The 21,016-nt window shown below is 28.6% G+C and overlaps 1 protein-coding gene across 1 annotated transcript; it reads left to right on the top strand.

Moving 5' to 3' along the window:
* Positions 1-758: 758 nt before the first annotated feature.
* Positions 759-19,690, top strand: LOC123294173 (arylsulfatase B-like). The gene is made up of 8 exons (XM_044875280.1): positions 759-978; positions 8,617-8,776; positions 9,910-9,986; positions 10,061-10,207; positions 10,289-10,550; positions 15,034-15,486; positions 17,094-17,336; positions 19,270-19,690. The coding sequence occupies exons 1-8, from the start codon at positions 874-876 to the stop codon at positions 19,533-19,535; spliced, it is 1,713 nt and encodes a 570-aa protein (XP_044731215.1). The 5' UTR covers positions 759-873; the 3' UTR covers positions 19,536-19,690.
* The last annotated feature ends 1,326 nt before the right edge of the window (positions 19,691-21,016 follow it).

Consider the following 21,016-nt stretch of genomic DNA (forward strand, 5'->3'; position numbering starts at 1 on the left):
AAACACCCACTCCTGGAAGTCTATCTCCATTATTTATAATCCATTATTAACGCTGAAAATATGTTTGTCTTTTTGTGTAATTTTTATAGTTTTGTTATATCGTCAAAGAGTACGTCACAATTATAAATTTTTTTTAGGTATTCATCATTAATTTAAAAATTTGAAAAAATTATGGTTTATTTGACGCTTTTGACATATTTTTCTAGACATCATTCCGAATCCAATAAGCTATCGATCATTATTTCTATATGTCACTAATATGAACTTGTTAACCAGATTAAAAATGACGGATAATAATTTTCTCTAAAAATATTTTTTTCTTTCTCGTTAAAGCACTTATATTTTGTTATTCTAAGACACCCTATATAATAATTAAATCCCTACCATAGCTAATAATATACACCTTTAACACTGATATAGCATGTTAATAATATTTTAGAAAAATATATATTTATAATTATTGTTTATATACAAAAAATTTTTATTGTAGGTAAATCTTAATGATGTCTTAGATCGAGGTGTAAAGAATAAGTTTATATAGCTAAATCTATTTAATTAAACTTCGATTAAAACGTTTAGTTAAGAATGTGATAAAAGTTTAAATAAATTAAAAATTAAATAAAACAGTTCAATATCACTTGAACTAAGGCACTCAAGTAACCCACCTATTATTATCAAATTAATACACATTAACTTTTACCTTCAAAATTTTATTTATTGTTTATTATTTATTGTATTAATTATGAAATAAAAATATTATTTATAATAATTGTGAAGTATAGTGATACTTTTAAAACGAGTCCAATATTTGCACAATTTAAGTGTGTGATTTTTTTAATTGTGTGATTTAGTGCGTTATTTTCTAAAATAATTATGGTTTTATTTAAATGTGATATTTTAGTATTTCTTACATTAATCATTGGCGTTACAAAATGTGCTTTACAACCGAACATTGTATTAATTATTGGTGATGATATGGTACGTATTTTGTCAAGTATTGTCAGTAGCATTGATGGTCAAAGATTCGAGCAAGGGTCGAATAAAAATTTAAAAAGTGAAGTTACTATTTACGTTTTATGGTGGAAAGCTAATTTTTGTTATATCATGTTAGTTTAGGGTTTGTTTAGAAACTTAACTATGTGCTTTTGAGTCGCTCAGGAATTTACAACTCCCCGATTTTCTAAAAAGGGTCTCTTGTTTTTTCTAAAAATTAGTTAAGAAGCTATTTGTTTTTTAAAAATGCTCAACAACAGTTAGGAGTCATGAGCGTTGACATAAAAAACTTGTAACAAAAAGAAAACCGACTTCAAAAGAAAAACTTTAGCAAAAGAAATTAATATGCACTAAAAAGTAAAAAAAAATAACGATAATATAATGTAGTTAAAATTATTGTTATTTTTGGAGTCGGTGCCAGCCAAGGAAACAACTTTGACAGAACAGTTTGCTACATTAGCTTGGCTGACACCGACTCCAAAAATAACAATAATTTTAACTACATTATATTATCGTTATTTTTTTACTTTTTAGTGCATATTAATTTGTTTTGGAAAACTTTTTCTTTTAAAATCGGTTTTCTTTATTTAGTGATTTTTAGTGAATCTGAAGTACACTAACTATTTTGTAACTAAAAAAAGAATCGTCGAAATCGGTTGGCTTGATATTGAGTTATTCGTCCTGTTGCCGTGCACACTTAATAAAAGATAAAAAAGATTCATCAAAATCGGTTCACACAGTCGAAAGTTCTGAGGTAACCCACATAAAAAATAATACAGTCGAATTGATTACCTACCCCTTTTTTGTTTGAAGTCGGTTAAAAAAGACTAGTTTCTTGTTTATTTTGTTACAAAAGTAGTCAAAAATTAATTTAAAAAAATTAAATAATCCTTGTAAATAATTATCTGGTGTGAATAGTATCAACCTCTACTAATATCAATTCTCTATGAAATGTTTACACTTCCATATCACTTCTATTTTACTGCGGAAAAAAGAACAAATTTTTTCTTAAATTCGAATATGGCATTTTTAATTTTTCAAGAGTTTTTATTTCCAAAACTAAGCGTCTAAAAAAAATCACAAGAGTACTTTTTTGCTTAAAACTGATAAAAAAATACAAAATTTTGTACTTTGCGCATCCCCATCTCTTGTTTATTGTTGATAAAAATCAATTTCTCTCCTCTACCCGCAACATAAAAAATGGCTGCCAAGTTTTCTTTATTTGATTTGTGGCCCAAGCTTTCCATTTTAAGGTTTGCCAACAGTGATCTAGAATTTGAAATTGATAACACCTATTTTGCCGAAAGATGACAACCGGTCACAGTGAATTTTAGTTAGCATGATTGGTAAATACATTTTGCAACACTTTTTAATAGTGGCTATTAAACAACAAGACAAGACAATTTTCATGGTCATGTGCTGCCGGATCCTTATAAAATAATAGTGATACTCTAAGTCCCGTATAATAATCCTGTTGTTGATATGAATTAATTTTTTCATTTTGTATTAATTATAAAACTTTTTGTTTCATTCAAGAATTAAAATTTAAATTATGTTAATTCCGTTATTTAAGTGCTGTAATTATAGTATTCAAAGCCGCCGGTTCAACCGACCATGAAGATAGATGGTTATTGAACACGGATATACTTTTTTTAATGCTTAAGTTGATGGCTATATTAGAACTATTACAATGGTCTATAGGCTACTGAAGGACCTTAATCAATATTATCGTTCAGGATTTTCCCAAAAATTCTTTTTGCATTTGATAACTATATATTATTATTTGATAATAATTTGCCTGATATTAATTTTTCGGGGAGTAAGTAAAAATAATAGTCTAGCAACTATACATTTACAGAGGAAACATTTAAGTTAATATCTTAATTTGCGTTTCCGTAATTATTCTGTAAAATATAAGGAAAAAAATGTTTTTCACTAAGCTTATTTCTTTAACTAGTGGAAGGACTACTTGTTTGCTTGCTCGTTTTCAGCATATATATAGAAATCAGATTGCACATAAGAAAAGCTGTCATTTTTTCAATTCAAATCATACACTTGTAAAGGTTACCCTTGCGTAGCTATAATCAAGGCAAAGAGCATTGGAAATTGAAGTAAATATGATATATATCAAGGTATATTAAGTCTAATGGGAGAATAAACGCAGCATGTTTTCTCGATTATTTGAAAATTAATGGGCCATTTTTTTAAAAGTGAAATTCAAGTGAATAATTTTGAAGTATCTACCTTTGTATTGAATTTATTTGATAACTTAATCAGTATTCTATGCAATTAATTGAACATTTATTGTATTGTTGTGTAATCAATTTGTTATTGACATTATTATATCATTAATATCTATCATTGGCTTTGACACTGATTTTTATAGCATTTTTTGATAATTATAAATCCACAAAATATGCAACGGCATATTATTTTTGTGAATAGAAAACTTATTATCTTTTACCTTTTCACTCAATCAAGTCAGTACATTGTACGTATCATCGACCAACAAGCGCCATCGACCTTTCAATTTTTGATTACAGGGAGGAACGGGTGGATTTTCTACCGATAATATTGATTTTTCTCAATTATATTGAAACCCAGGGGTAAATGAAAACAAGCTTTAAAAATTTTTAGAGATAGTTCATGATTTCAACCCAACTAGCTTGAAAACCATGAATTATTTGGAAATAAGGTCTAGCTGACGTAATTTTAATCACATGTTTTTAATCGAGCTTTTTGCATGAAAATTGACCAAGATATGCTTCTCTTAAGGATGAGTACTTTTTTATTTTGTGAAAATCGCGAAACCTTCGATTTTAAGCAGTCTCTCCTGAACAGCTCGAACTTTTGTTTGAAACTCATTTTCATTTAAACCATTTTTTTCTAGCTAGTTGAGAAAAACTGAATTTTAGGTATTATAAAACCAATTTTGTACATTTGTTTCAAATTTATGTTTACTTTATATAAATCAAAGTTCCTCCCACACTTGATAGCTTTTGTTATCTAGTTTTAATAGCTTTTGCTATCTTAACACACTAAAAATTAATGTTTGAGTTTGAGAGGACATTCGTACGAAGCGGCATCGCTGAATCAAAAAATTTAGAATCACTGGATTTTATGGCGCTTATGATCCGTTTGTATTAGCATGTTAGATTATTCGAAAATTTCTGAAAAGTTTTATGATCCAATACATAATTATTGTTTTCGTTTTTGAGATTTTGTTTTTCGAAAATTTATTTAAGAATATTAAAAGTAAATGTCGCTGTAAATCCAGGCACTCTGATAGAATGATACAGTAAAGCGATGTACAGCGTGTCTACTTAAGTTGGTTCCACATGTACAATTTTATTATCATAAGGTTTACGAAAAAAAGTTATTCTTCATAAAAATCTCTGTTTTCGAAAATATTAACATTCAGCTATTCACTTTTGACATCGAATCGTTTTGAAATGTAGACCACTTAGAACTGATATTAAGGGAAGCAGTTCAAGAAATCACTTCCGAGATTCCGAGAAGTGTATATAAAGAATTTTGTAAAAGAACAATTACATGTATGGAACGCGAAGGTGAATAGGTTGAGGCTTACACAAACTGAAGATAAAATCTGCGAGATTAATGATTATGCAGATTGTATGGCAACTCTGCCACGAAAAATATTTTTTTAAATTACCGAAGAAATTTTCGCAAATTGTGTGAAACCATATGTAATGTTGTAACAAGTCGAGAAAATGAATGGCGAAAGACGGATTTTTTCGAACTTATACCGTCTTTTCTCGTAAAGTTTCGGATTTGACTTTAGCCAGTCTCTTTTTTTCTATTTTTAGCGTTATAATTCCCTTTTTTGTTTTATTTTCAATGCTATTTCGATTTTTTTTTCTTAAAATACACTATTTTCTCTTAATTATTCCGTTGAAAAACCAGTTAACTATTTTAATAATAAAACTTCTCAACCTGCACTATCGACGAATTTTTCCTAACGGTTATTAATAGTTTTCGAAAAAAATTTCAAATAGCGAAAAATTTCTTAGTTATGCTTCGTTTTCTGGGCTGTATTATGTATTTGGTTAAAATATATCCCCTTCGGGACCCACAATAAAAATATTTAGCTTGATTTATTGTGGGTCCTGAAGTAGATATATTTTAACAAAATGCACCAGTTTTATCAATTTCATAAATTAATTGAAATTAATTCTCAACAGTTTAGCAAATAATTTCCTCAAATAATTATGAAACACAAATTAAGAACATTTTTTTTGTGAAGCATTTTATTTTTTAAATGTATTAATGACGTAAATATAATTGAACACAATTTTTTTTCGTATATTTTGGATGGAAATTTTTTCTAAAATATATAATGTAATAAAATTTAAACAAACAACACGTTTAACCTGTTTGATGAATTTTTTTTTCTTATTTTAAACGTTTAAAATAATATTGTTATCTTGAAACGATATAATTAGTGTTCTGGTTTTTTTGAGTAAAAAATAATGAGAACTAGTTTTGGTTAGTTGAAAAGTAATTTTCATTTTATATTGACATCTATAAAAATTTTAATTACTGTCTGATCTAGATTGAATTATTGCAATATTAATTTATCGTGTAGACAATTACAATTATGTGTCATAAGCATATGCGCTACTAACGAGGCGAATTACCTACTTATAATTACAAATTAATTATATTGTATTTCTTAGTTTTATAAGACATTGATTTCTTACCTTATATGATCATAGTTTACTATGAGCCAAAATTGTCAAATTTTCGTCATGTGGTAGAACTCCTGCGTTAGCGTAGATATGTCTTTTAGGCAGCCACTATGTAAGCTCACCTACTACCTGTTCATAAAATTTCAGATTGCAAAACGTGGTTTTGGGAATTGCACAATCTTTTCTTTTTCAGGTAACCGATCGATTTTCAAAGCTTTTGATTAATATAACATATACAACGAGCCCAGAATTATGACATATTGACATAAATGAAACATTTTCTTGGATTGTCATCCATACAAGTTCTATGATAGGTGCTTAGAAAAAAAAATGAATTAAACTAATTAAGTTAACATTAATAACAAAAATTAACCAAACTTGTCGATTAGAGTCTCACAATAATGGAAAATTATAGGGAATTACAAAAATATATATAAGTTATATATAAATTTTATTATGAACAATTTTAGTTTCAAATGTATTAATATAGTATAATAAGAGACTTTTTTAGTGCATGGACACTAAAAAGTTTAAAATAAAACAACTAATTAAAAAAGTAAAAAAACCGGCTGTGTTAAATAAAAAAAGAAACAGTAGTTTACATAGCGACTTTAACAGTCGGGGATTAATATTGGGAATATTTGAGTCGATTTAGATTTTAATGGGCCCCGACTGTTAAAGACAGTATGTAAACAACTGGACTTGTTCCTTTCTGTTTTTGTTTTTATTTAGCACAGTCGGGTTTTTGATTTTTTAATGTTTATTTTATCTTTATTAATAACACTACTCTCGTGATGCCGACATCAAAATTAATTGTTCAAATAATAATTTCCACGCTTTTTTTCAAATTATTGGTTTTAAAAGATAATATGAAAACAGTTATAATTACTAATCAAATTTCATATGTAAGGAAATCGGTTGTTCCTGTGACCATTAGTGTTTTTAAAATAATCTAGTTAGAGCTACTTATACTTCAAAAGGTATAGGCGCCATGGGGATTGGGGGTTAGTCCCTTTTGTAGTCAAAATTACAGCATTATCAACAACTGTCCAAAACAGAGTATGATAAAGATTTATATAAACACAAATAGAACTTTTATTTTTATATTCTAGTGAAAAATTATAAATTTAAATCACGCATTGCATTAAATATGTCCTTCAAAAGTTTTGAGGACTATTAGATGAATATTCCTACTTGGCTTCCAATAAAAATACTTATACAGTACTATATTACAATAATAATACTCTTGTACCTTGTTGAACTTTTGACTATAAGTTATTATTTCGGTAGATCAAAAGTGCAACATAGCTCTCCCATAGTCCGAATATATCTCAACCATAGGAGGAATATTTTCATGAGGAGTTGTAAATTTCATCCGAGATGACGAAACAATTAACTACAGTTAATTGGGTGATTTTGAAGTTTTGCCCTGATTATAGTAACTGCTGCCTAACTGTTCTGCCTAACAGATGGAACATTTATCACTTGTGGGGCTATGGGGCTATATTCAATTACCACTATTCGCAATAATGAATAAATAGATTCTTTTTATTAATTGGTTTTGTGATAAATACCTATAATATTTGTAAATCAAATCGTTGGTGCATCTGCATGTAATCGTGTATCTTCTAAACGATCAGACCAATTGCATTCAGATTCACGTAATATGGACTGGTGCTGCCTAAAAAGAATCAGCCGGGAATAACAACAATTGTTAGAATTACTCCAAAAAATATTTATAGCGCACACTGGTAATTCTCATTCACGTTAAATTAGCCTCAAAATATAGCGATTTAACGATTGTTTTTTGTTGTTACGCAAATAGGATTTTGACACCGCTTAAGCATACTACGATAAAAACTACACTACTGATAAATAGCGTCAGGATTTGTGCCTAAATGTATAAAAAACAAACAACAAAAGTATACAGTATATCAGATCCACGGCCATTTTTCAAATCTGTTATAACTTCACTGTTAAATAACAGATTTAAGATAAAAATATCAAAGCATTATATTACAATATAACATGAATGGAAACAAATAAAATTTACAAAATTTAAAAATCCCCTAGAAATTATTCGGTTACGGAACCCTAAACTCGCAATTGAAACGTATCTAAGAACACTCTCCATTAAATTACCTTTTTCCTTAGAGCCTTCTTCAAACTGAACCGATTTTGAGGATCATCACCTATTTTTTAATTTTTTCGGGTACGGAACCCTAAAGTCGAACTTGAAACATAGCTAAGAAAACTTCCAATTAAACTACCTTTCAAACGAAACAAAAAAATTCCAAATCGGTTCACCGGTTTAGCGGTAAAGTTTTTAATCAATTTTTATTTCACTTTCAAATGTCATGGTATCAAGTCTAGTTTTACATTTTTATGGGTTGTAAAATGGCCAATTTGTAGCAGGTTTATTTCTTATTTCTATAAGTTCAAAACATAAATATAGTGATTAAGAAAGAAATCATTTTATCGTAAAAAACGTGTTTGTACTTTGCGGATGCACGTATTTCGTACGTATTTCGAAGGTTAACGATAGCTATTTTTTGACATCTAGCTAGATAGCTCCATTGCCTTAGGAGAGAAATCCGCTCCAAAACCGTCTACATAAAGTTTAAAAAGCATGATATAAAAAATAAAATTTAAAATAAACAAACACCCGTGACAAAAAAGAAAAACCTCTAAGATTTATTAAATATCTTTTATATTGTATTGGGCTTTAAAGTTTAAACACGTCGTCCTAGTTTATATTTAATTATCGGGGGTTTTTAAATTTTTAATTTAATATTCTTATACTTTGTATTGATATTTGACACAGGCTGTTGACAACAGCATTTTTATAAAAATCACACTTTAAAATAACTTTTTTATTCAATTCCTTTTTTCTTAAAATTTGATTATTTTTCAGGGATGGAATGATGTCGGCTTTCATGGTAGTAATCAAATTCCTACTCCAAATATTGATGCTCTTGCATACAACGGTGTCATACTTAACAGTCATTATGTTTTGCCTATTTGCACTCCATCAAGAGCGGCTTTAATGACAGGAAAATACCCTATTCATACAGGTAATAAACATTTAAAACTATTTATAAGGCATTTTTTGAGGCCTTTTTTTCTGGAATTATAGAATATTTATTTAAAATTGACTCCTTCTTCCCATCTATAATAGACACAAAAGTACCTGCTATCTTTAGTTGTGGTTTATATTGTTGAAGAACCATTTGAACTTTTACATAGTATATTTTCATAAAATATCATTTTTATCTCCAAAAATTGATAATAGCTTAGGAGAAAGTGTGGAAAATATTTTAATTTTTAAATTAAATGCATGTGTTTTATATCGATGGCCTAGAATATAAAATGAATCTTTGAATACCAAGGTTTAATATTCGCTAACTTGTGGAAATGTGGCAATGTTAGGAAACACCTTTGGTAAATTGTTCATTAAATGCATAGAAAAACCAATACCTAATAAAAATAATGAAGGGCTTTTTTATGTTTTGGGGTATAATGTAAAGGGATTGGCAAGTATATCCAAAAATTCTTCTAGGAAACTTTTGACTTAAAAACAGAGACTATAAATATATATAAAATTTTAAATCGGTGAGAACAAAGGTGGTTTATCTCTTCAATAAAACGTGATGAGGGTTACCTGTTCACTTTTCAAATTGGCAACTTTCATGCGCCACTGTGAGTGTGGCCAGAATCATTTTAGTCATATTACTTTCGAAAATATAGGCTTATGCACTGTATCGAAGGCTAATGAGAAGCAGTGGAGATATATTATCGAACCGTTTCATAGCCCCGAGCCCTTCAAATTGAGGTAGATGGTTCAAATCGGTAGTTTTTTCAGTTCAAAACCTTTATCTTCTCATTTTTATGTGGAAAAATAATGAATTTTCGAAGGCTTTGTGCACCTCTTAAGCTCTTCTAAATTGAGCTAAACAATTAAAAATTTATGAAAGAATTGATTTAATAATAAAGAGTGGCCTTTTGATAATTTAAATCCCCGACCACACTTCCACCCCTTTTATGAAAATTTCATTTGTTCAAAAATATGAAAAAATTAAATAATAAAGAATAGGAAACATTAAATAAAAGAGAACATCTAATGCGGGGGAAATATGACCTTAATTATATAGCTCTGCTCTGCTAATGAGTATTTTAATCAAAGCTGGTTTCAATTTTTGGAATTAAGGTATGCAAGGATATCCGCTCCGAGCTATGGAACCAAGAGCTGTACCACCCGGGAAGTTATTGCCTGGATACTTGAAGGTAAAACAAAGTTTTGAGCGAAATTCAAAGCAAATTTTTAACCAATTTGTATTAAATATTCATTCCCTTTCTAGGATTTAGGTTACGATACAAGTTTAGTTGGTAAATGGCATTTAGGACACTCACGTTGGAACGAAACTCCAACAGAACGGGGTTTTGATACACATATTGGATATTATTCTGGTTTTGTTAGCTATTACGATTTTCTTTATCAAGAAGCGGTAAGTTTACGGATACATTTATGACTGTTCTTATTTTGTAAACCAAAGTTGTACAAAGTTTGTTGTTTAATTTTTTTTCAGTATAATGGTACAACTTATACAGGTTTTGATATGCGTCGAAATAAGAAAACAGCATGGGAAGATGCTGGACAATATGCAACAGACTTTTTTACAAATGAAGCTGTGAAATTGATTAATAATCAAGATAAAAATCGCCCCATGTTTATGGTATTGAGTCATTTAGCTGGTCATACAGGCAACGGCCCAAAATTTTTGGAAGCACCACAAGATACAATCAATAAATTAAATTATGTAGTGGACGCTGGCAGACGCACATATGCGGGTAAGTGTCAAATTACCCTTCTTCAGTTAAATTTTGCGATTGCGATTTTTTACAAATTTATAATTATTCTTCTAAAAATTATTAAAGCAAAAAGAAAACCTCTTTAATGACACTAAAATTCTGTTTTTAGATTGCTTAAAATGCAAATAAAAAAGCCTGTTTTAACAAAAATATTCTAAGGCTCTTATTTATCGATTAGTCTCATCGATTTTAAGAAATTTAAAAGAACCTACAATCAAAGAATCAAAGGTTTTATATCAGTTTATTCTAATGGCAGCAAATTCATGAATGTCATTTTTCTTTTCCTTTCAAACAAATGTACTTATATTACAACTGTTCTTTACCAAATCCCAATATACCTGTTTTCTAAATGGGATTTTCGAAAGTTATTACGATTTCTTGCTGATTTTACATTAGAATAATAATAGTTATCACTCCTTATCCAACAGAATATGGCAGCACTATAGTTGACAAGAACCAAAAATTTTTCCATCTTTTGTCTTTCATGATTCTACCCTTCGTTGTCTATTAAAGCCACCTATTATACCTATATTCCATGTGATCTAATTAATCGTTGAACAGAACCTCATGGCGATGAAAGAAAGGAACCCCTATATGTGGTATTTTCTTTGGAAAAAATTTTAATTTTTCGGCAACTGATTGTATTACTGATTTTTTCTGATGGATATCAAAATGATATTATAAAACAATTTGGTGATCATAGAGTAAAATTTAAAATTTATGATCCCCCAAATTTCTCATTTTCTTACGGTGAAGTACGAACATTCCCACTTACGAATTACGAATTATTGATTTGATAATGAATTATCAATACCTACATATAGATCGCCATATGAATACATTTTTTTAATATGAAATGTGATTGGTTTACTTATTCAGTTTTCTGGAAAGAAACTTTGGTTAGTAAACTCAGCGGCGTTAACGAATTTTTATAGTTTGGACGTGAGCCCAGCCCGGATTCCTGGTACAGATTTTTCTCAATGAGATGTAAATGTTATTACATTTAGATACATTTTAATTGTTATTGAGATAGGTACTTATTTTAACACATTTTTGTTAATATTCAATATCAATAATTTATCTTTATAAAAAAAACCAATACATTTAATGTATGCATTAATTTTTTTAAACATTTACCGTGGTTGTTAAGTAATTGTCAAGGTCTGCAAATTGACTTACCATTGACATAATTAGATCATAAATGGATATACAACAAGGTTTTTACCAAACTTTATTTTGGGATAATAATTTTTATTAATTGTTGTTTTTTACTGTCTACGATATTTAAAAAAAACCGGGTATTCATCGGATGCCGTTGGGATACTGTCTTACCATTATTCGTTCCTGCGTAATTTATTAGTAAAAAAGTATTGCCATTCTAAAAGTAAAATAGAAAAAGGTAAAAAGATAAAAAGCTTTGATAAGAAAATTTTGAATTTATATTTCTTAGTTAAAAATAATTTAAAAGATTTACACCTAAGAAAGGAATATTGCAAACAAACTTTTCCTATTTATTACTAAGAAAATCGAGCTGCTAACAACCAGCTAAATAAAAATTGATTTCCATTTAAAATATTAAGTTTAACAAGGAATTCATTCAACTATAAAAAAAAAACTGATAACGGTAACGAAATCGTCGAAGATTTGGTACAAAAAATTTTGAAAAATCCACCTCCTATGGAAACAATTTCTGGCTCGATTAAATTAAAATTAAAAACACTCTATATATTACTGTATCATGTTTTATAGAGTGTTTAGTTCGAGTTAATTATTCTAAAATTTAGATTATTCATTCTTGTAGTTCGCTTAAGTTTCCTCGCATAAAGTGAACAAGAAATTATTCAGCATTTTATAAGCAATAATTTTGAACTTTTGTATTTTTTAATAACAATAGTTACAAAAAAAGTATATCCACTGAAAAGCTTATAAACTGCTTAAACGTGTAAATACCTAAATACCTGTATTATAATATCGTAAAAATGATTTTTCATAAGCTTTTCTTTACAGAAATGTGACCGAATTGTTTTATAAATAGTATTCACTAAAACGTCTAAAAAAGTGAAAAAAGTTGAAAATCTCACTGATTGGTATGGATTTCCTTACTTTACAAAAATAATAACGATTTTAGAATATTTACTTCATATTGGAAAATAATAGTTTTATAAGAAGAATAATGGGCTCGAAAATAACAAGGCCATTTTATGAGACGCTCGAACCTCCGCGAGCCTCGAACTATCAAGTTCAAGCACAAAAAGAATTTAAACCGCAAAACAAGGCTGCCGAACTAACAGTATAATTTTTAATTATTTAATAAATTGATAATATATTTGACAATTGTGTAATAAGTTAATTGAACGCGTTTGAATTGACCTTCCTTATAGGTCAATGTAATTCAAATTCAAATGATTTTCATATTATAAAAATGTCAATAATGGAATATTGTAAACACTTTCACGCCTATATAAATAAATTAATTTTTATAATAGATTAAGAGCTAACGTTAATATTTTTAGCATTTTTAATTATTAAAAAATGTTTTGTTATTTTATTTTCAACAGTGTTCAGGAAATAAAGTCTATATTAATAAATAATAGCAAATAAACGTCGTAGAATGCCGTAAATAAATATAAAAAAAACAATAAATTTAGTGTAGGTATATTAAAAATTTTCATAAAACAAATATTGAAGAAAATCGTCAATAGTATAGTGTTTTTTCGACTAGAAATTGATAAAATATTACTTTTAAGGATGTATGAGCATGACAACAATGTTTGATTTAAAGGCTCAAAATTTTTTTATAGGCAGACGTTTACTCATAGAATATGTGGATAAAATTTCAGCTTAGGTATCCATGCAAATTTTTAAGAAAAAAGTCATTGAAAATCGATATAAAAAATTGCTCTTATGAAAAATATCATTAAACGGCATATTTTGAAAGTTATTGATAATTTTCACTTGGAATGAATGAAAACAAATTTTTTTAAAACTTTTTAATAGAAAGTAAACTTATAAGCAATGGCATAGATTTTTCTTCTTATATCGTCAAGTTATAATATAATTTATCATCAAAATTGAAAAAATATATTTTTTAAATCTGTGCCCCCACTACCGTGCACATACATCCTTAAAGCTTTTAAATTTTAATTTTCTCATGTCATCAGGAATTTTGTTGTACACTTTTAAGCACTTGCGTATTGTATGATTGTATATCAAAGCCAAACGTGTATCAGGTATTAATAGATTTTTTTTGAAGCGTCCTAACATGCTCCGCGCTGACTAAATCCGGAACTTTGAACAAGTGATGATGGCACTAATATTAGTGATGCTAGCTTAACATAGTACTTAGCACTCCCAATAAAAATTTAATATCCTGCCCACTATATGAGCCCCAAATTTCTCTTCATTAGAACCTAATAAGCACTTCTAATTAGATGCATTAAAAAAATTTTGTTGATATTTTCGTAAAGCATTTGGATATATTAAGTTCGGTGTATTTTTTGAATTCTTTAATTAGCACTTAATATCTGGTATTTTAATTTGGGTAAGTGTGATTTTTTATATGAGCTAAGCTTGCTTAACATTGTGTCAGTGCTTTGAGCACCTAGTATTAAATTAGCACCTAACACGTAATACTTAATTATCATATTAAAAAAAGAAGAAAAATAAATAGAAATTAGAAAAGACTTATTTGCTAATAGAAGTCGGACAAGTTTAACTTACATCTAAGTTGGCCTTTTATTAGGACTCAAGGCCATTTTTAGCCTAACTGGAGAGATGTGAGTCTCTTTAAAAGATATTCAGTTAGACTAAATAAAAATTAAGTCTTATCAAGTAAGAATTATTACAATTAGCTCTCATACTATAAGCTAGCGAGTGAGTGAGGTCATTGGTAAAAGCTATGTTAATTTTAAAATTAAGTAAAAAACAATGTTATTATCAATTAAATTTAAAGTCGCATTTACAATATCGTTTACTTAATTAAATTTAAATTATAAATACTTTTAAAGTATAAGCTTTTATTCCAATCAAATGTAAAAATATTTTTTTAACTTCCCGCTAAGAAAATAGGGAAGTTATTGTTTTCACCCCGTTTTGCCAAAATCGAGTTTTCATCAGATCTCGACGTTTTAAGGTGTCAGGAAGCTTCCCTGACTACTTCCACGAGGGTGTCTGTATGGCTGTATGTATGTATGAGTCTGTGTGTGTGAAAATCGGTTTATTCATTCTAAAGTTATCGCGATTTGAAAATTTAAAAAATATTACGAAGATCACATCTAATTACAATAAAATGCGAGTGGATATAACAGCAAGATTTTGACCATACCATTCAAACAGATAAATAAACAGACAAGCGAACTTTCTGTTTCTGTTTAAGGTCAAATAAATGACAAATAAAGTAAATAAATCTCATAATATATATATAAATAAATAGGTATTTATTTATTTTTGGTTTTTTTCCCAGCTATGATATCAAAATTGGACGATAGTGTTGGACAAGTTGTAACTGCTTTAAAGAAAAGACGAATGCTTGATAATACAATTATTGTATTTATGTCGGATAATGGAGCTCCTTCGGTGGGAATGTATCAAAATTATGGTTCAAACTATCCATTACGTGGTGTGAAAGAAACATTATGGGAAGGTGGAGTACGTGGTGCAGCATTCGTGTGGAGTCCATTGATACAAGAAACACCACGTGTTTCAAATGATCTATTCCATATTTCGGATTGGTTACCAACATTGGTGACAGCCGCTGGAGGTGATATCAATAATATTGATCCTGATTGTGATGGCATTGATCAATGGTCATCGCTTGTATATAATTTCCCTACACCTCGAAGCGAAATTCTATTAAATATTGACGAGAAGTATCGTACTGCTGCTATTCGATATAATAATTGGAAATTAGTTATAGGTAAGAAATTGTATAGTCTGGATAAATATTCTGCAACTTATCACGCATATCGAACAATAAAAATAAATAATTAAATATGTATCTTTAAGCCACAACCTGCTGAAACCTAGACTGAGCCTAAATTTCGGGTCTGTTAGTTCAATTCTAACCTATCGGCTGTCATATGGCAAAATTTTCAAAAATTGTGACAAAACAATAAATTGTTAATATTTTGCGGTATCACGCTTGCTTGGTAATGTTGGACTCCCTTGAGATTATTAGGGAACGACTACTAAAATTTTTACATGATTATCATTTGGAAAATAAGTGATTTGCATAAGTTTATTGACTGATAAAATACGCGTAAAGATTGGAAAACAATGGGCATTTAAAGTAAATGATCCAAAACTTTTTTTAATATTTTTCAGTATTCCCGAAACCATTATATTTTCATTTATTTCATGTCCCAACCTAGATCAACTTTCCCTCAACAAAGTTGCTAATGAAATGAATATTTAAACAAAAATTTGTTAGGGTCGCCGTTCCCACATTCCTGAAAGCTATACTTAATCAATAATTCTTTAATAATATTTTATTCGATAACTATTACTTGTTTGAATTCGATATTTCATTTATGTTGGAGTTCAGCTAGTTATTCCTGAGGCATGTTGTACTCATTTCTTTGACATGTTTGACTAACCGTAACTGCAAAAATAAAATGAATGAATTTATTAATTTTAGAATGTGGCCTTAAGCTTGCATTTGCTAAAAATATTGTTTTTATTATTCCATTTATCAGCAAAAAATCAATAATTTATATTAATTAAGCTATTAGAAACGGTAAAATATTTGTTATAATTAAAAAATTGACTTTTTTACATTACCATAAAACTTACTCAACCATAAAACCATAATTCAATTATATAAGTAATAGTGATAAATGAGATTGACAATTAGTTCATTACCAATTATTAAGGTGGAGTGAAGGTGGAAATATTTAAATTAATATATACCTGTGCCCAAAAAATAAGGTGATATTGTATTTATTTTGAAAATTATTTATTTATTCTTCCAAATCAATTTCATACCCTTCAAAGTAATCTCCTCCCGATGCAATGCACTTATGCCAATGGATTTTCCTATCTTCAAACACTGGTTGTAGTCACTTTCCGGGATTGCCTACTGTTCCGTCTTCCCTGCGGCTTGAATCTCCTCTATCGTATCAAAACGGTGTCCCCAGAGCGGTCTTTTGAGCTTGCTGAACAGCCAGATCAGGTGAATACGGTGGTTGCGGAACGATATGGGTTGAGTTTTTGACGAAATGATCACGAATTATGTCAGCAATAACTGTCCTGCGGGAATTTATTATGGGATAAAAATTATGCTATGCTTATAAAGTATCTGTAGGAATTTAAAATAATTAATAAATAATTAAAATAATAAAAAAAAATTTTATTATAGTGTATGACTACAAGTTTTTTTATTTGATCTTATAATTTTTCGAACTTGCGTTCATCCTCAAGAACTTTTGAGATCAAATAAAAAACTTGTAGTCATACACTAATAATACCAAAAACCTAATATAAATTCAATTGTTAAAATAATTATTTCATTTCCAATTTTCATAGGTTCCATACCTGATCATCCCGAATACGATGGTTATTTTGGTGAAAGTGGCAAAAAAAATTTACGAAAAGTTCCATACAATACAACACAAATAGCACAAAGTCCTGCGGCGATAGCCATTGAAGGAACTGGAATTATTATAACACCTGAATCTGAATATAAAAGTTTACGTGAACAAGCAACATTATTATGTTTAACGGATAACCAAGATAAACTTACATCAGCGTGTAAACCTGAAATCCCAGGTAGGCACGAATCCAATTTTTAATAATATAGTCTTTTACATTCCAATTATAGTAGAGTGAAAGATGTTACAAAAATCTGCTAAAGGAAAATGAAATAAATCGTTTGCGTTTTACAAAAACGTCATGGAATGTGTTTTTAAGGTATCAAATATCGTAAGTAAGGCATGAGTTAGTGGTGAAAATGATTCTATTTGTGAATAATTAATAAATTTTTAAATCAATGAAACTTTCTATGTTAAAGTTCACTTAAAAAATTAGTAAATAGGCAACTTGAATGACGTGAATGTTAAGTGTTTGTCAAATAATCGAAAACTATTATACTTGTTTAACGTATACGTAATTCAAGTTGTCTATTTATTAATTTGTTTAGTTAACTATAACATTAAATTGATCGTTTCATTGAATTAACAATTTATTGTTGATTAACAAAAAAAACAACAATTACACCACTAACTCATGCCTTACTAATAATATTTTACACCTAAGAAGCACATTTAATTAGATTTTAGCAAAATGCGAGCGATTTTTTCAATTTCCTTTATTTGTAACATCGTTATCTGAACTATTAGGGAATGTATTGTTTTAAAAATAACAACACAAATGATTATAACCAGTCACTTAACTTGATGTTTTTGTAGTAGGCACGTGGAGCTCCTGTGTGTCAATAGGCCACACATAAACAAACGATAAGAGATGTGTACGGTATTTATTTATTTAGCCTTGGCTTTGGCCATTAGTTGGGCAAGTTGATATTTTTTTATCACAAAAAAAGGCACGTGTGAAGATATAATTGAATCAAGCTTAAAAAAAATTTTTTTTAGTTGCGTATCAATTAAAATAAATTTATATTTTCTTTACTTCATAAAAATGTATCTTTTTATGCTTATCGATAACACCAACTGATTTCTCGTAAAGATATTTCTGACCGCTCTGAAATTTTTGTTTTAGCACCCAAAGTTTCTAATTTTTTAAAAAGGCAAAAAATTAACTATCATTTTCCACATAAATATTTATCTAAAATTAGAAATTATCTCTGCATATATAGGCTGTTAGGAAAAACCTATATGGAACCAAACATGTGTTTTGCAGACGTCTTTCTCATGAACTTTATGTAAAAATCTATCTAAAAATCTAAGCAAAAATTGTTAATTTTTTTATAGGGAACATTTTTTACACTTAAACTTTTGTTCTATCTCTAACGGTTTACAAGATGGGTCCTACAGACTCAAGATCAATGATTGACCTATGTTGCTCATTTACGAACTCGATCTCAATTTTTACGTCCTAATTGCAGCTTAATATCTCGTTTCGTTTTTGAGTTATCGTGTTTACGGACAGACAACCGGAAATGGACTAATAAGGTGATTATTCTATGAACTCCTATACCAAAATTTTGTTCGCAGCATCAATATTTTTAAGCGTTACAAACTTGGGACTAAACTTATACCCATCTAAAGTATATTTGAGTAATTTTTGTTTAAAATTAATTATTCCATTTTGTTATTAATTATTAATAAAAAAAGTGTTATATTTAGGAATAAAAAAAACAGTAGTGACGTAGCTGTGAGCAATTCGAAATCACGCTTAATTTACAATTTTCAGTTTTTTTCTATGGAAAAAATACCTTTAATTAGACAAACCATTAATCATTCTGCATTTTAATTAGTCTGTCATAATAAAACTGACTACACAGACAGACTATAATTGAAAACTCATTTTCAATTGTAGCCTGTCATAATAAAAAACATTTTTTTGGCTTGAAGACCAATTTTTATGCATAAATAGATGTCAAACCTTCGTTCAGAAAAAATTATGGCACAAATAATTTCAACCCTAAATCTAAAATTGCCTTGGTGCTCGTACTACCTTAATAACACTTAACTCAAAGAGTCGTTTCCTTGCATTTTTTTAAACAGTTATTTTGTAATTCTAGGTACAAACTGTTTATACGACATTTCAAGTGACCCGTGTGAAGAACATGACTTATCTCAACTATTCCCATATGTAGTACGGCGATTAAAGAAGAGTTTAGTCGATTATCGTGCAGGCTTAATACCACAAAAAAACGCACCATCAGATCCTGCAGCAATCGCTGATAATTTTGGATATGTATGGACGCCATGGTTAGATTCATCATCCTCAGCCAGTAGACCAAAGAGTCAAAATTCAACATGCCCAATGGGAACATGTGATATGTGAAATTAATGTAGAGTAAATTATTCAATAACATCAAACAGGGTCGAAATTTATGTAATTTTAAAAAATGAACAATAATTATAAAAGTGTCAATTATAAATGTACTTTTAGCTTATTTCCTAGGATGATAATTTATTAATAATATTTAAGAAACACAATAGCGATAAAACTTATTCGTAATTTTGATTTTTATGCTAGACGTTATACAGATTTATATTTATACAGTTCAATAAAGAACTGAAACTGCAGTGGATCGTACGATTTTCGGTTTATACTCCAGGGATAACAAGAGGTAGAAGCTTAAAAATAAGAAATTAAAATTTTCTTGTATCTGTAGACTACATATTTTGTCAATTTTATATACTAGGACCTTTATTAATTTTTAAGTTTTAGGTGGAAAAAACTATGAATGAAATGACTAAATTATTACATGACTACGGAAACTCAATTCGAAGTGACACACACTTTCAGTAGGTAGTTATCAAATAACTTATTAATAGAAATCTGTGGGAAATGGCCATGTTGGCAAATTTGAAAAAAAGTTGAGTTTCTTTTCACTAATTTTTTAATAGACTAGAATGTAGTTTAAACTAGTATGTTGCTCGTTATAAATCAGGCCACCAAATCTATTCATATTTCGAAAAAATGAAAATGAAAATCTTTTAAATAACTCTGAAAACTCAAATTCAAGATCTTCTTGAGATTTTCAACATTAAACACAACGACTTTTATTTGAAACATTTGTCTTTATCTAATTGGCCTCGTATATTCCTTATTAAGGGTGGCTAATGAAAGTTGGCACTTATAAACACACTGTGTAATAAAAAAATATAAAGACAGCGCATATTTTTTGAAATTATTCGCTCAGCCAAATTAGTCAAAAACTTGTGTAGTCATATTAGTTTGGTAGTCTAACAACACTAAGCGAAGGCCTTTAGAAAAATCCGCGCTTATTAAGTCATGTAAATTTTTGAAACTTCAAACAACGAAAATGAACAAGTATTAACCACTCATCCTTATTTCGTTATATTTAAAAAGCGTGGTTTATTAATAACTCAAAAACCCTATGCCTTACACTCTCAAAAAACGGTGTGTCAGCTAAGTCCTACGCAATTAGAATCAAAGAGAATTGGAAAGTAATAAATAATCTATATTCAGAGAAAACGGAATTGTGATGAATTTTATAATAATCATGAATCGATTCAATTATATTTATTCGATTTTATTTCGAAATTTCCGGGTGATAATTAAGAATTGAAATTTGATATTATTTTTTAATTATAACCCTTCTCCGGAAATAATATATTCTTTTAGACTTATTTTTAATCAATTTTAATAAGCTATAAATTATATAAATACTAACAAAACGTACATATTAAAAAAAAAAACATCCGTCTAAAAACTGATCAAGGATTTAAACAAAACAACAAGTCATTTACTTATCTATTGATTTACAATGTAAGTGTTTTACAATTAAAATAATG

This window comes from Chrysoperla carnea, chromosome 2 (genome assembly GCF_905475395.1).
Source record: "Chrysoperla carnea chromosome 2, inChrCarn1.1, whole genome shotgun sequence".
NCBI lineage: Eukaryota > Metazoa > Arthropoda > Insecta > Neuroptera > Chrysopidae > Chrysoperla > Chrysoperla carnea.